The sequence below is a fragment of the Dipteris shenzhenensis genome, chromosome 31 (genome assembly GCF_047967505.1).
Source record: "Dipteris shenzhenensis isolate YYH24624 ecotype China chromosome 31, Dip_SZ_1.0, whole genome shotgun sequence".
In the NCBI taxonomy this organism is placed as follows: domain Eukaryota; kingdom Viridiplantae; phylum Streptophyta; class Polypodiopsida; order Gleicheniales; family Dipteridaceae; genus Dipteris; species Dipteris shenzhenensis.
In genome coordinates, this window is record NC_141626.1 from 2,845,752 (window position 1) to 2,858,485 (window position 12,734).

Here is a 12,734-nt window from a genome sequence, read left to right on the forward strand (position 1 = left end):
TACTAGCCCTTGTGTCCCTTGTGTGCCTGGAGCCTTCCCATATGATAGCTTTTTCAGACCTTTTTCTATGGCTTCCTCAGTTATGATTCCATATGTTTCTCTGATATATAGTTCGGGTTGATCTTTTCTGCCCCGTCTCTTTTGTAGAGACTTTTGACAAACCGTCCTGTTGTGCCTTCCTCTCTTGGGGTTTGTTACCGTTCAATTGCTGGAAAAACTTTCTGGGATTTTGTTTCAGCTCCTCAAAGCTCTCCAGCTGTTTATGCTCAAGCCTTGTCATCTTTCTATGTTCTGTTTATTCTCAATTTGCATTCCTACAATCCTAGTCATAGCAGTAACTCTATGGGATCCCTGCACTTCTTCCCTTGCTTGTAGTGAAGCATTTTTTAGCTGTTGACAGCAGCATATCTGTTATGTATTTGCTCATTCCTTGACACGTTGAAGGCATTTTCCATTGTGCCATTGCCACTTCTATTTCCTTTGCATAAATATGTGCCTTTTTATAGTCCATTCTGAACCTAAATGTATACTAGTTTTCTGTTTTTTTCACAGCACTGCTTGTCCCCAATATGCCTATAGACATGGCCATATGATCCGACTCAACGTCACATGTGACAGAGTATGGGCGACATTTACTTGAGTTGGGGGCAGTCCATGACCTCATCATCTATAACGGTCTTCAGAGATGGCCATCATCTGGGGGACTCGCCTGTTTCCCACATGGCGGGGGGACAAGTACCGTGGACTACGTACTGGGCCCATTAGCCTTTGCCTCGCAGATACACGACCTCATTGTACCCCCTACCTCACTCGGAGCTGCCCACCCATACTTGGCCTTCTGCCACTATGCCAACCACAGGGAGAGCCCCTCCCATGCCTACCCATACCCAGATCCACATAGACCTTGGCCATGCCTCGAACACCTTGACTTGGCGCTGTCATAAGATCCTTCCCCATGACCCGATCCACATGGGCCCAAGATGCGAAGATACCTCAAAACCCTTGGTTTGAAGACGAGTGCAGAGAGGCGAGAGCCCACCTCACACCGGAGCGAGCCCTGGGCCATTTGACGACATCTAAGGCACAGCGGGTCTTCTGACGACTCACGTCGCGAGAGGCGGGCTTTTCTTGATAGTGCTATGCTCTCTTGGATGAGATATTATTGATGCATATGCCAGTGGACAGTGTTTATGCTTGAGTCATTTGGCACTTATTGGCATTTTCTTTTGGGTCAGATTTGCTCATATGGATGCATAGTATATGCACATGAGTCAGATGCTTTGAGCTTTGAGTTTTGGTGATATTTCACTCTATTGTGGCATACACATTTGGGTGCACCTGGTATTTGGTATGATTCTCTCTTGAGGCACTAGCATTTGGGATTTTGTTTCATTTGCATCATGGCATCCTCTTCCATGCCTGAAAAGGAGTTTTTCAGCATTAAAAAGTTTGATGGGACAAACTTTTCTTTGTGGAAAGAACAGATAAGGGATGTGCTTATTCAAAAGAAGCAGATTAAACCCTTGGCAGGGATTGAAGCTAAGCCTGCAAATATGTCTGAGGATGATTGGAATGAGTTGGATGCATTAGCAAAGTCTACTATTAGACTTCATCTTGCAGAGTCAGTTTATTTCACAGTAGTAAATGAGCAGACTACGGAAGATTTGTGGAAGAAACTGTGTGCCACTTATGAGAAGGAAACTGCCTCTAATAAAGTTTACCTCATGAAGAGGTTGTTTGAGCTGCAGATGAAGGAAGGGGTCTCCATTGCTTCTCACTTGAATGAATTCAATATTATTTTCAGCCAGCTTCAGGCTCAAAAAATGAATTTTGATGCGGGTCATTGCCATCCTCATGGGATACCTTCCGTACAGCTGTCAGTAACTCTGCACCTGGTGGAGTACTAAAATTTGATGATGTTGTGGATAGCTTGTTGACCGAGGAGATTAGACGGAAGTCTATGGATGGCAACAAGCAGGATGCAGCCTTAAATGTGCAAAGGGGCAGATCACAGTTCAGGGGGAAGTCCCAAGAAAGAGGGAAGTCTCGTAGTAAATCCAGGGCACGGAACATTGAGTGTTACCATTGTGGCAAGAAGGGCCATATGAAAAAGGATTGCTACAAGCTGAAAAGAGAGCAAAAGAATAAGAAAAAGAATGCAAATTGGGGTGCAAATCAAAAGGAAGAGAGTCCAAGGGAGGACAAAGGAAAAGTGAAGATCGAGGAGATCAATGCAGTCACACATGATAGTGACAATGATGTTCTCTTCATGTCTAGTTTATCTGCAGAGTTGCTTACCACTTCAGATGATGCATATTCCCAGGATTGGATTTTGGATTCTGGTGCTTCATTCCATGTTACTTCCCATAGGGAATAGTCCACTTATGATAGTGGAAAGACAGGTTGTGTGCATCTTGGAAATGACTATGCATGTGACATAGTGGGAGCAGGTGACATAAAGTTTTCTTTTGCAAATGGGTCTGCATTTGTTTTGAAACATGTGAGACATGTGCCTAAGTTGACCAAGAGTCTTATTTCAGTGGGTCAGGTAGATGATGCTGGTTTTCACACCACTTTTGGCTTTCAGAGTTGGAAAATTCAAAAGGGCTCTATGCTTTTGGCCAGGGGTGCCAAGTGTGGGCTTTTGTATCCCTTACATGTATCAGGGGTATTTGATCATGTTGTTGCAATAACCGAGCAGCCAAGCACTTCTTTGTAGCATTGCAGGTTGGGGCACATGAGCCAGAATGGAATGAAACTCTTATGCCGTTTGGGTTATGTACCGCATTTGAGTTTCTCTGATTTTGAATTTTGTGAGCATTGTCTCTATGGGAAGTAGACTAAATCAGCCCATAAAAGAAGGGGAAAGAAAGAGTTTGAAAAGCTTGATTTGGTGCATTCAGACGTATGTTGTCCCATGCCTACACGGTCATTAGGCGGGGCTGAATACTATGTGACATTCATTGATGATGCAACTAGGAAAGTGTGGGCTTATGCTATAGCTCGGAAGAGTGATGTGTTCCAGGTATTTCAGAAATGGCTGGCCTTGGTTGAGAATCAGTCAGGTAGAACGCTTAAATGCCTACGGACTGACAATGGTGGAGAGTATCTCTCTCATGACTTTCAGCATTTCTGTGATACACGTGGGATTAAGAGGGAGCTCACATCCCCTCGTACTCCAGAGCAAAATCCAGTTGCAGAAAAGATGAACCGTACCATTCAAGAAAGGTTGCAATGCATGCTTTCCAATGCAAGTCTTTCTGGTGGTTTTTGGGCTGAGGCAATGAAGACTGCAGTGCATGTGATCAATAGATCACCTAGTAAGAGTTTGGATAGTGGTATTCCTGAAGAGGCATGGAGTGGCAAGAAGCCCTCTTACTCTCATTTGCGTATATTTGGGTGTGAGGCATATGCACATGTGCCAAAAGAGCTTCGAAAGAAGCTAGATCCTAAGTCTAGGAAATGCATCTTTCTGGGTTATGGTGAAAGTGGAGAGATGGGCTATCGTCTCTGGGATCTAGAAGCAAAGAAGATCATACGCAGCCATGATGTGGTCTTCAATGAGAAGAAGATGCATAAGGCACCCATGAAGGATGTGGAAATGAGGAGAATCACTTTCCAGGATGTGAATCCACCTGCATATGTTGATAGACAGCAAGCTGTCCATGCACCAAATGTGCAAGAAATGGTGCCACCAAGTACTTCCGACAGGTATACAATCAAGGGTAGATGATGGATCATCTATTGGTGGAAATGATGAGCCAAATGTGGCTGATATGCAAGTGGGACAGCAAGCTGAAATGCCCTTGAGAAGATCATCTAGAGTGTCTAGACCGCCTGATAGGTTTGTTCCAAGGGTAGACTATGTGATGCTTACTGATTGCGGGGAGCCTTCTTGCTATAGAGAGGCTATGATGCGTGAGGATCAACGCAAGTGGGAGTATGCTATGCAATCAGAGATGAGTTCACTTATGAAGAATAAGACTTGGGACTTGGTTTCTTTGCCACATGGAAAGAAAGCATTGCCATGTAAATGGGTCTACAAAATGAAGGTCACAGGTGATGATGTGCCTAGGCACAAGGCCCGTTTGGTTGCTAAAGGGTTCAAGCAAGAGAAGGGTGTGGACTTTGATGAGATATTCTCTCCGGTTGTGAAGATGACCACACTTAGATGCATGCTTGGACTAGTGGCAATAGAGGATATGGAGCTTATGCAGATGGATGTCAAGACAGCTTTCTTGCATGGGGATTTGCATGAGGAAATTTACATGGTTCAGCCGGAAGGCTTTGAAGAAAAGGGCAAAGAGCATTTAGTTTTTTGCAAGCTGAAGAAGAGTCTCTATGGTCTTAAGCAAAAGCGCCTAGAGAATGGTATCAGAAGTTTGATGCTTTCATTCGGTCCCAGGGTTTCAGAAGGAGTGAAATTGATCACTGCCTCTACACTCAAAGGGCTAAGGATAATAGCCTGATAATCTTGGCACTATATGTGGATGATATGCTATTGGCTAGCAAGAATACTTAGGAGCTAGATGCATTAAAGGCCAAGTTGCATGAGGCCTTTGATATGAAGGATTTGGGACTTGCAGGTCATATTCTTGGTATGCGCATCACGCGTGATCGGAGTAGGAAACTCCTTTGGCTTTCACAAAAAGAGTATGTTACAAAAGTATTGCAACGTTTCAATATGGAGGAGGGGAAGGCAGTGAGTACTCCATTGCCTCCATATGTGAAACTGAGTCATACAGATAGTCCCAAATCAGATGAGGAGAGGGCCATGGTGGCCAAGGTTCCTTATGCATCAGCGGTTGGGAGTCTTATGTATGCTATGATAGCTACTAGACCAAACATTGCATTTGCAGTGGGAGTTGTTAGCCGGTATATGGCTAATCCAAAAAAGAGGCATTGGGAGGCAGTTAAGTGCATCATGAGGTACATGAAGGGTACCAAGGAGATGTGCATTTGCTTTGGTAAAGGAGACATGCGTGTACTTGGGTACACAGATTCAGACTATGCAGGGCATGTGGATAGAAGGAGATCCACTTCTGGTTATGTGTTTTCACCTTTGCAGGTGGTGCAGTGTCGTGGATGTCTCGCGCACAGAAGTGCGTTGCTTTGTCTACCACAGAGGCTGAGTATGTTGCAGCCACAGAGGGTTGCAAGGAGGCTATATGGCTTGATCGGCTAGTGGGAGATTTGGGGATTCATACAGGTGTACCGACATTGCATAGTGATTCCATGAGTGCTATTCAGCTAGCACGGAATCCGGTCTTTCATGCAAAGACCAAACACATTGAGGTCAAGTACCATTTCATCAGGGAGGTACTTGAGGACAAGCGCATAGAGCTTGTCAAGGTTCATACACATGATAACCCTGTAGATATGCTGACGAAGAGTCTACCTAGTCAGCGGTTTGAGTATTGTCGCGTATTGATGGGCATTGGATAGTATGCTCACTAGTTATTCTCCCTTAAAGGCACATTGTCCTTTAAGTGGGAGGTTGTGGGGTTAAAGGTCACTGTGCCTTAACCCCAGTTATGTACAATACTCAAACACATATATAAATGAATGAAAAAGAAGATTAGGGTGGTTCTGCACCCACCAAACTTGTGTGGCTCTCTGTCTCTCTCTCTCCTTCTTCCGTTCTTGCTTCCGTTGAGAGCACTCTCAAGACCCATCTTCACGATGACTCAAGTAGCCACAGCACGACTCATACGGGGGCAGAGTGCTTCGACCCGACTAGAGAAAGTATTTCGAGGCACATTTCCAGGATCCATCGATGAAGAGATGGCTCTTCGACACTTGAGTGCGGCCAATTGGCATGTATGCACCATCCTTTTAGGAAGGTGATCTACCGAAGACAGAGTGGAGGAGATTTGAGCGGGTCTAAAATGATTCAGAGTAATCCCTCAGTCCCACATGAGATAGTATAGGACAGAGTTCGGGACTTACCACACACCACACTGGAGACAACTGAGGCTGGCCCTGGAGTCATCCAGATGACTAGCAGAGAGCAGGGCAGACACATGGTATGCACGTATATCCACATGGTTTGCCAAGCATGATATCAAGATGGACAGACTTCACCCCTTTCAATATATCGTGGACGTGTCGCCTAAGACGATTCAATGAGATGAGATAAACCGTATCATACGGTTGGATCTCCTCCAACTCCATACACCCGGACTTGGGATGGGAGGGGGGGGGGGGGGGCTCCCCACCAAGATCCAGCTCTATTGCGACCAGTTCCTGAGATTATCGAAGGAGGGATTCATCATTCGACCCCGATATCTCCAGGATAGAGGAGTCTCACATGCACTGAGGATCACCATTGGACAGATGTGGGTTTCATCCCATCAGCTCAGGATTGAGTGGGGAGAGCCACAGGCATACCAAGAGGGCAATGGGTCTGCATGTTATGCACATTGGGGGTGGTTGAGACAGAGAAACATTTTCTTTGTGCACGCCCAGCCTACTATGAGACCCAAGGACGCTACCACTATCTCTACTTGGATTGGAGCAGCTTCGGTCCACTCTTACGATGACTGATCCACTTCCATGACCAAGTTCGCATTGGGCTCTATCTGATGGATATGCGTCAACACAAGGAGACACTACTACGACATATCAAAGAGCAACAGGAGGCGACTAGGCCACACGATATAGAGGCACAACGACGCGTCACAGACTTCTATACATTTGAGTCAGCTCTAGGACATAGCGGAGTAGAGGAGGAGGAGCTAGCTAATATAAAGGCAGCCTAGATTAGCAGAGAGAGCAAACATGGTGCCACCCAGAGAGGGACACAGAGACCCTGAGCGGGACAGAGAGTGCCCAAGGTACATTCTATTGAGGTCCGACCTATCACAGCTTTCCTCAAGGGAGACCGACAGAGACAAAGGATCACTCTGGACATAGCTCAGCAGGTTCACAAATTGAGGAGACTGCGTCCCCCACCACGACGACGCCTGTGGCCTTCCCCAAGCTCAAGACTTTTACCTCTACCCCAACCAAAGCCTCGTACTCCTCCGTTGCAGCTCTCCCTTTGCCCCCCCTTACGTATTTGCAAAGACGCCTTCCCCATTTGCCAAGCATTATCTACAGCATAAGAGAATGGTGAGCATGATAGACCCACATGAACATATCTATTAGCTACAGCAAGAAATCCGTGAGTTCAAGCTCAGACTTGCAGCTCTAGAGAGGAAAAAAGTGCCAGGGAAGCAAGAAATTATTCATGAAGTATTGCAGATACACAACAAAGCAGCACCCACACCACAAATGGTGACTACAGTCTAGGACTTGGTTATAACTCAACTCCAGTCAGTGAAACAAGAAATTACAGCGACATTGGACAGTAAATTCAACACATCGGATGTATATGAAGAAGTACAAGAACAAGAAAAGAGAGTGGTTAATGCACAATTCATACGCATAGGAGGGTTACAAGAGGGCTGGTTTGAAGGAAGTCAAAAGGAAAAGCTGGAAAGAATCCCACAAATAGAGTGGGAAGCTGAAGATGTATTAGCTGTATTGCAGGTGGGGGCACAAGCCAAAATATGCTTCTAGAACAAGATAAAAAGAAGCAAGATTCTGAAGCAAACCAATAAGTTGAAAGGTACCAAAATATGCTCCCCCCAAATCAGCTAAAGCTGAAGGCCACTGAATTGACTAAAGTGAAGGATGCTCGAAAAAAAGGAAAATGGGCTGCCTACAAAGATGGAAAAGCACTAATCACAGATTTCAAATCCAAACCTAAGGACTCTCAATCTTAAATTGATGTAATGCAGGCTGATTTCTTTTAAACTAGACCGTAGGTAACCCCTATAATAACTTTGTGAGTGAGTGTTATACACAATCACAAGAGATTCGCAGTCTATACCTAATGTTTGGTGTTTATCTTTTTGATGTGCGTTGTGTCCCATAGGCCCGTGAGGCCTTCCGAGGACCTCTCTCTCTCTCTCTCTCTCAGAGACCAGGAGGAGCACGAGGAGGTCAGAGCTCACACAGGACACATGCCTCCACCCTGTGGATGTACATATGAGATGGTTTGTAGACGCCGCAAGATCTTGTTACATAGGGGACGTACTCGTCGCTTCATCTCCAGACGATCCAGGATGATGGCAGCTTTTCGGAGGAGACTTACTCATGGAGATCTCGCCCCACCAGCCGCTCACCTCACCTTTGCTCAGATTTGTACTCTCATAGCAGGAGGCAGAGTCGATGGACAAGATTTCCAGTATTATTTTGGTTCTCAGACTCCGTGACACCTGGACTTGTATCTTTGCATTGGCATATTGTACTCATCCCCCCATTTTGCACCCAGGGGCGGTTTTCTTGCATCTAGTTTACTTTGTATTTAGGCTCAGATTTGACATTATGTACTTTCACTTGCATTGTATTGCGTAGCACTTAGATGATATTCGACGATGCCTCTTCTTTGTGGCACGTTGATTTTGTGCTATCTTGTATGCAGAGTTCTTGATGTCCCATGGGCCCCATTTTGGCCTTTAGTGGACAATAATACACTTTCTTTCTTTCTCTCTCTCTCTCTCTCTCTCTCTCTCTCTCTCTCTCTCTCTCTCTCTCTCTATATATATATATATATACCTCTCTCTCTCCGTTAGATGTACCTCTCTCCATACGTCCACACAGTTGTACCTCTCTCCGTTCGCTGTATCTCTCTCTATACAGCCGTTGGCCATACCTCTCTATATGGTCGGCAGCCGTACCTTTCCATACTGCGGTACCTCCGTCCAACCATACAACCTTGTCGTACAGCTCTCGTTGCACCTCTCTGTTAGCCGTACAACCGTACAGCCCCTTCCTTCCGTACGGCCCTTCCCTCCGTTAGCCACCGTACAAAACTTCCGTCCGTTGCCAGAGCAAAGGAACAGCTATTCGAATCCACCCCAGGCTGAGCTAAGCCCTTGGTTCAGCTTGGGGGTTAGCTTCAACAAAAGGGCACATCAAAGTCTACACAGGCCACTATGGAACCCCCGAAGATGAAGACTTTTGCCTCTACACCGATTAGAAAGCCCTCCTACTCTGACATTGCAGCCTCCACATCAACACCCAGCCCCTATACATTGCACTAAAATGAGATCAACTGTAGAGGAGCATTTCTTATGTATCTGCCCCGTGTACTATGAGCCTTTTCCAAGAGGGACTTGGATTCAGGCCTCTCTCCAAACTGATTCATTTCCAAAACCAAGTCTGCGTCGGCCTCTACCTGATGGAGATGAGATGTCATAGAGAGACCTTTCTGCTTCAGATTGGAGAGCACGACACGGCCACTCAACAGGGGGCTGGAGTGGATCAAGCCCAACGACACGTCAAAGACTTCTACACATACGAGTGTGCCCCTGGCCATGTTGGGATCGATGACATGAGAGCAGTATGGACCAATGAGACGAGATGAGGAGACCGCCCGTAGAGAGCTCAAAGACCATGCCCTCCACCACGGCGTAAGAACACCAGACAGACGTAGATACGAGACTTTTTTGCAGCTCGCAGGAGGTCCAACATGGCACCTGGATATGTCTTATGAGTCCTACTCTGAGTCTGAGTGTAGCTATTTGTCTTACTAGTTTCGGATTTGGAGTCTACATGTTTGGTATCTTTGATTTTAGTCTAGTATAGTACTCAGCAAAGGGCCTTAGTGAGCGCTTTGCCTCAGCCCTTCGTAGCTTGTATGAGCATGTGTCACTTTGATTTTGTACGTTGCCTCATAAGCCCGCCAAGTTAATCTCTCTCGCTCTCTCTCTTTCTCTCTCTCTAGTTATCTATTCTTTTTATTTATTGCTTTTGCATTTCCATCTATGAGAAAAGAAGACAGAAAGCAACAAGAAAAAAGAAACATGACACTTTTTAGTTGATAGAGGACCATATTCACGAAATGAACTTTATAAAGGCAATAAGCAGATTTGTACAATTTCTAATATGTAACCTGGCGCAAAGTTAAAGCCACCCATCACAGTCAAGTAAACTTAAGCAAGAAAAACTGTCACACACACCTTGGGTTGAAAAAGAGGAACTTCAACATTTTGCAATACGTCTAAGAAGAGGGACCGATCTTGGCAACCCTTTAAACCATACACAGTGGCTTGGAGATTTGCAGTTGCTACAATGAAATCATAATGCAATGGCTTTGTAGCATCAAAATTGAGAGGGACTGGTGCTCGCTTAGTTCCACTCCAGAAAGGTGCACCTGTTGTGGTTATCATGTCCTCTGGGAAGTTAAAACAAAGCTGCAAGAAAAAAAAACATAATGAAAATCACAACTGTAACTTCAAGATTTGGATGCACAATCAATCAATGAGCAAGACTGCAAAAAATGTATATCCACATATGCCAGATTCAAGTAAGATACAATGAGTGTTACAACAAAAGACATCAAAATCGATAACGCTTGATTCTGAAGTGACAATTTCCTCAAAGGGGAAAAAAGGGAATAGGTAGCAGCATAAATTACAATCAAAGACATGCCTAGCACCAATTCAAGACCCTCATGGCTTGCATATTTCTTGTAACCGCAAATCCGAATGGTGTCAAATTGTCAATTCTAATCAATAGTAATGTAAAGCAACAAAGGTAAAATCAGCCAGAATTTGCCTATTTGAGGTCAGAATCATCTTCCTCAATCTTTACTCGTGATAACTGGGCAGCCCCTGTTGGAAGTCAATCCTCCACCCTCTATTATCTTTCGCCATAGCTTAGTTACTCACCTATCAGGCCCCCATGTGAGAATAAGCAAGGAGCATGTTGGCATATGTGAAAAAAGGATGCAGATACATCAATGATCTGCCTCCCATTTCTATGATGGAAGGGGCTGCATGTTGGGACAGTTCTTTGCTGTCCAAGACAGCTTCTTAGTAACCATGGGGACGGTGATGAGACACACTGTCTCATACATTTCACCCGAGATGATGATGTGGGATATGTTCGACCTGTTTGGGTGGCAAAACAGCCATGAAATGGAGAGACTGATGATCTGGCAGACATGTGACAACCCATTCACGTGGCAGATCACCCACGGGCATAGTCACCCAATGATGTGCTAAGTTGGCATCTTGTCGGATCCAGGTCCGCAGCTGGTCAGCTACAGATCAGCTACGTCAACCCTATGGTGTTAGAGCTAAATGGTTCTTCTAAGAACACGACCTGAATAAGAACACAGCTAAGTGGTTCTTTTGAGAAAATGACTTACTGTTCAAGGAGGGCTACCTTGTCTTTGCAAGAAGAGGAGAACTACCTTGTTATGTAGATTTGCATTAGATGGTGCAGCAAACCCCTCGACAATTAGTCAGCAGTTTAGAAGAAGAATTTGTAGCAAAATAAGGCAGCAAGCTCCAGTTCCAGTTGGCCATTTGAAGGAGAAAGGTATCTCAGTTTTCTATAATTCTTAGACAGCAAGTTTCTTGCATTTTGTTTCCTTTTGTTTGGCAAGCAGAGAGCAGCAGGAAGGGCAATCTTGACAAACTTAACTGGCCCCTGTGGAGAATAAAGATCCAAGAGTCTCCTCATCTCCAGAAAGAATGCAAGCTGCATTGCTATCCCTGTAAAGCCAGTAAATAATCTGCTGCATTTTTGTTCCGGTGGAAAATAGGTCCTTTTGAAAACCCCAGGCAATGGCAATAGGTGTCACAGTAGTACCCCCAGATCCAGCATTGCTGCAAGCATTGGCCAAGCAGGATGTAGACAGTATTACCACTACTCATACAAACCATAAGGACAACATGATTCCACTTATACACCTGGCAACTCATGCCAGTTTTAGACCAATAACTCGACGAGGATCTTGAATCTCCAGAACCAGCACTATGCGCTAAAGCTTACAAAAGGTGAAGAGGTCTACGAGTTCCTCAACAAAAAAGCTGGTTCAGGACAAGTTAACCTCAGTGGGTGACAATCTGCAGACCAAGAACCTTGTGAGCCTTGTATAGAGCAAGCTACCTTGAAGCTACCAAGGCTGCATCACGGCGTGACAAGCGATCAGAGGAGCATACCAAGTAAAGGTCGTGATCCTTAAAAAAGTACTTTGATATCTGATGGCACAGATACTCACAAAGCTATCAATGCATGGGGAAAGGCCAAGGGCAAAGGAAAGCAAGGATCTCCCAAAGAGGACGACATGCAAGAGGATGAATCTTCATATTCCAAGAACAAAAAGGTCAATCGCTTTTACTGCAACAAGATGGGGCACTACACCAAGGAGTGTAGGAAGAACGCGATCCGGTTAAGATCACTACGGAAGCCCAGCCATTGCAATGCACTTACCTTGGACCTTGGTTCAAGTGTGGTAAAGGTCAAATTCTTCAATTTGGCATTATTGGAGGGTAGGCACTCCATGGGGACGCCTCCATAAAAGGCAAGCACGGGAGGAGGTACCTCTCACTCTCCCACTCTCTTTTATGATAAATGTGCTTCCCTCGAATGGGCAAACACACCCTAATGCCCCCCCCCCCCCCCCCCAAAAAAAAAAAACCTGCATCAAGTGCCCACTCTGCACTCATTTCCACTCCATCTTCTCCCTCTTCCCTCTCCCTACTCTACACATTGTTCACCTTTTTCTAACTTCCTCCTTCGCTTGGAGGACCTGTAAGACCATTACTTTTACGTCTGATTATTTGCAGGGGATGATCTTCAAGCAGCAAACTTTGTGATGTCGGAAAGGTGCCCATGCGAAAAGAGGCTTGTGGACTGTGCTCCAGCCTCCAGCCTCTTCAGAGCCAGCCTCG

The 12,734-nt window shown here is 45.3% G+C and overlaps 1 protein-coding gene across 4 annotated transcripts in view; it reads right to left on the reverse strand.

Annotated features, from left to right (window-relative positions):
* LOC147880904 (uncharacterized) overlaps positions 1-12,734 on the reverse strand; it is a 206,704-nt gene that overhangs the window by 102,600 nt on the left and 91,370 nt on the right. For all 4 annotated transcript variants that reach the window (XM_087370091.1, XM_087370089.1, XM_087370090.1 and 1 more), the window contains one exon: positions 10,011-10,244. In XM_087370091.1, coding sequence (XP_087226217.1) covers positions 10,011-10,244 — 234 coding nt within the window. The remainder of the gene's footprint in view (positions 1-10,010; positions 10,245-12,734) is intronic.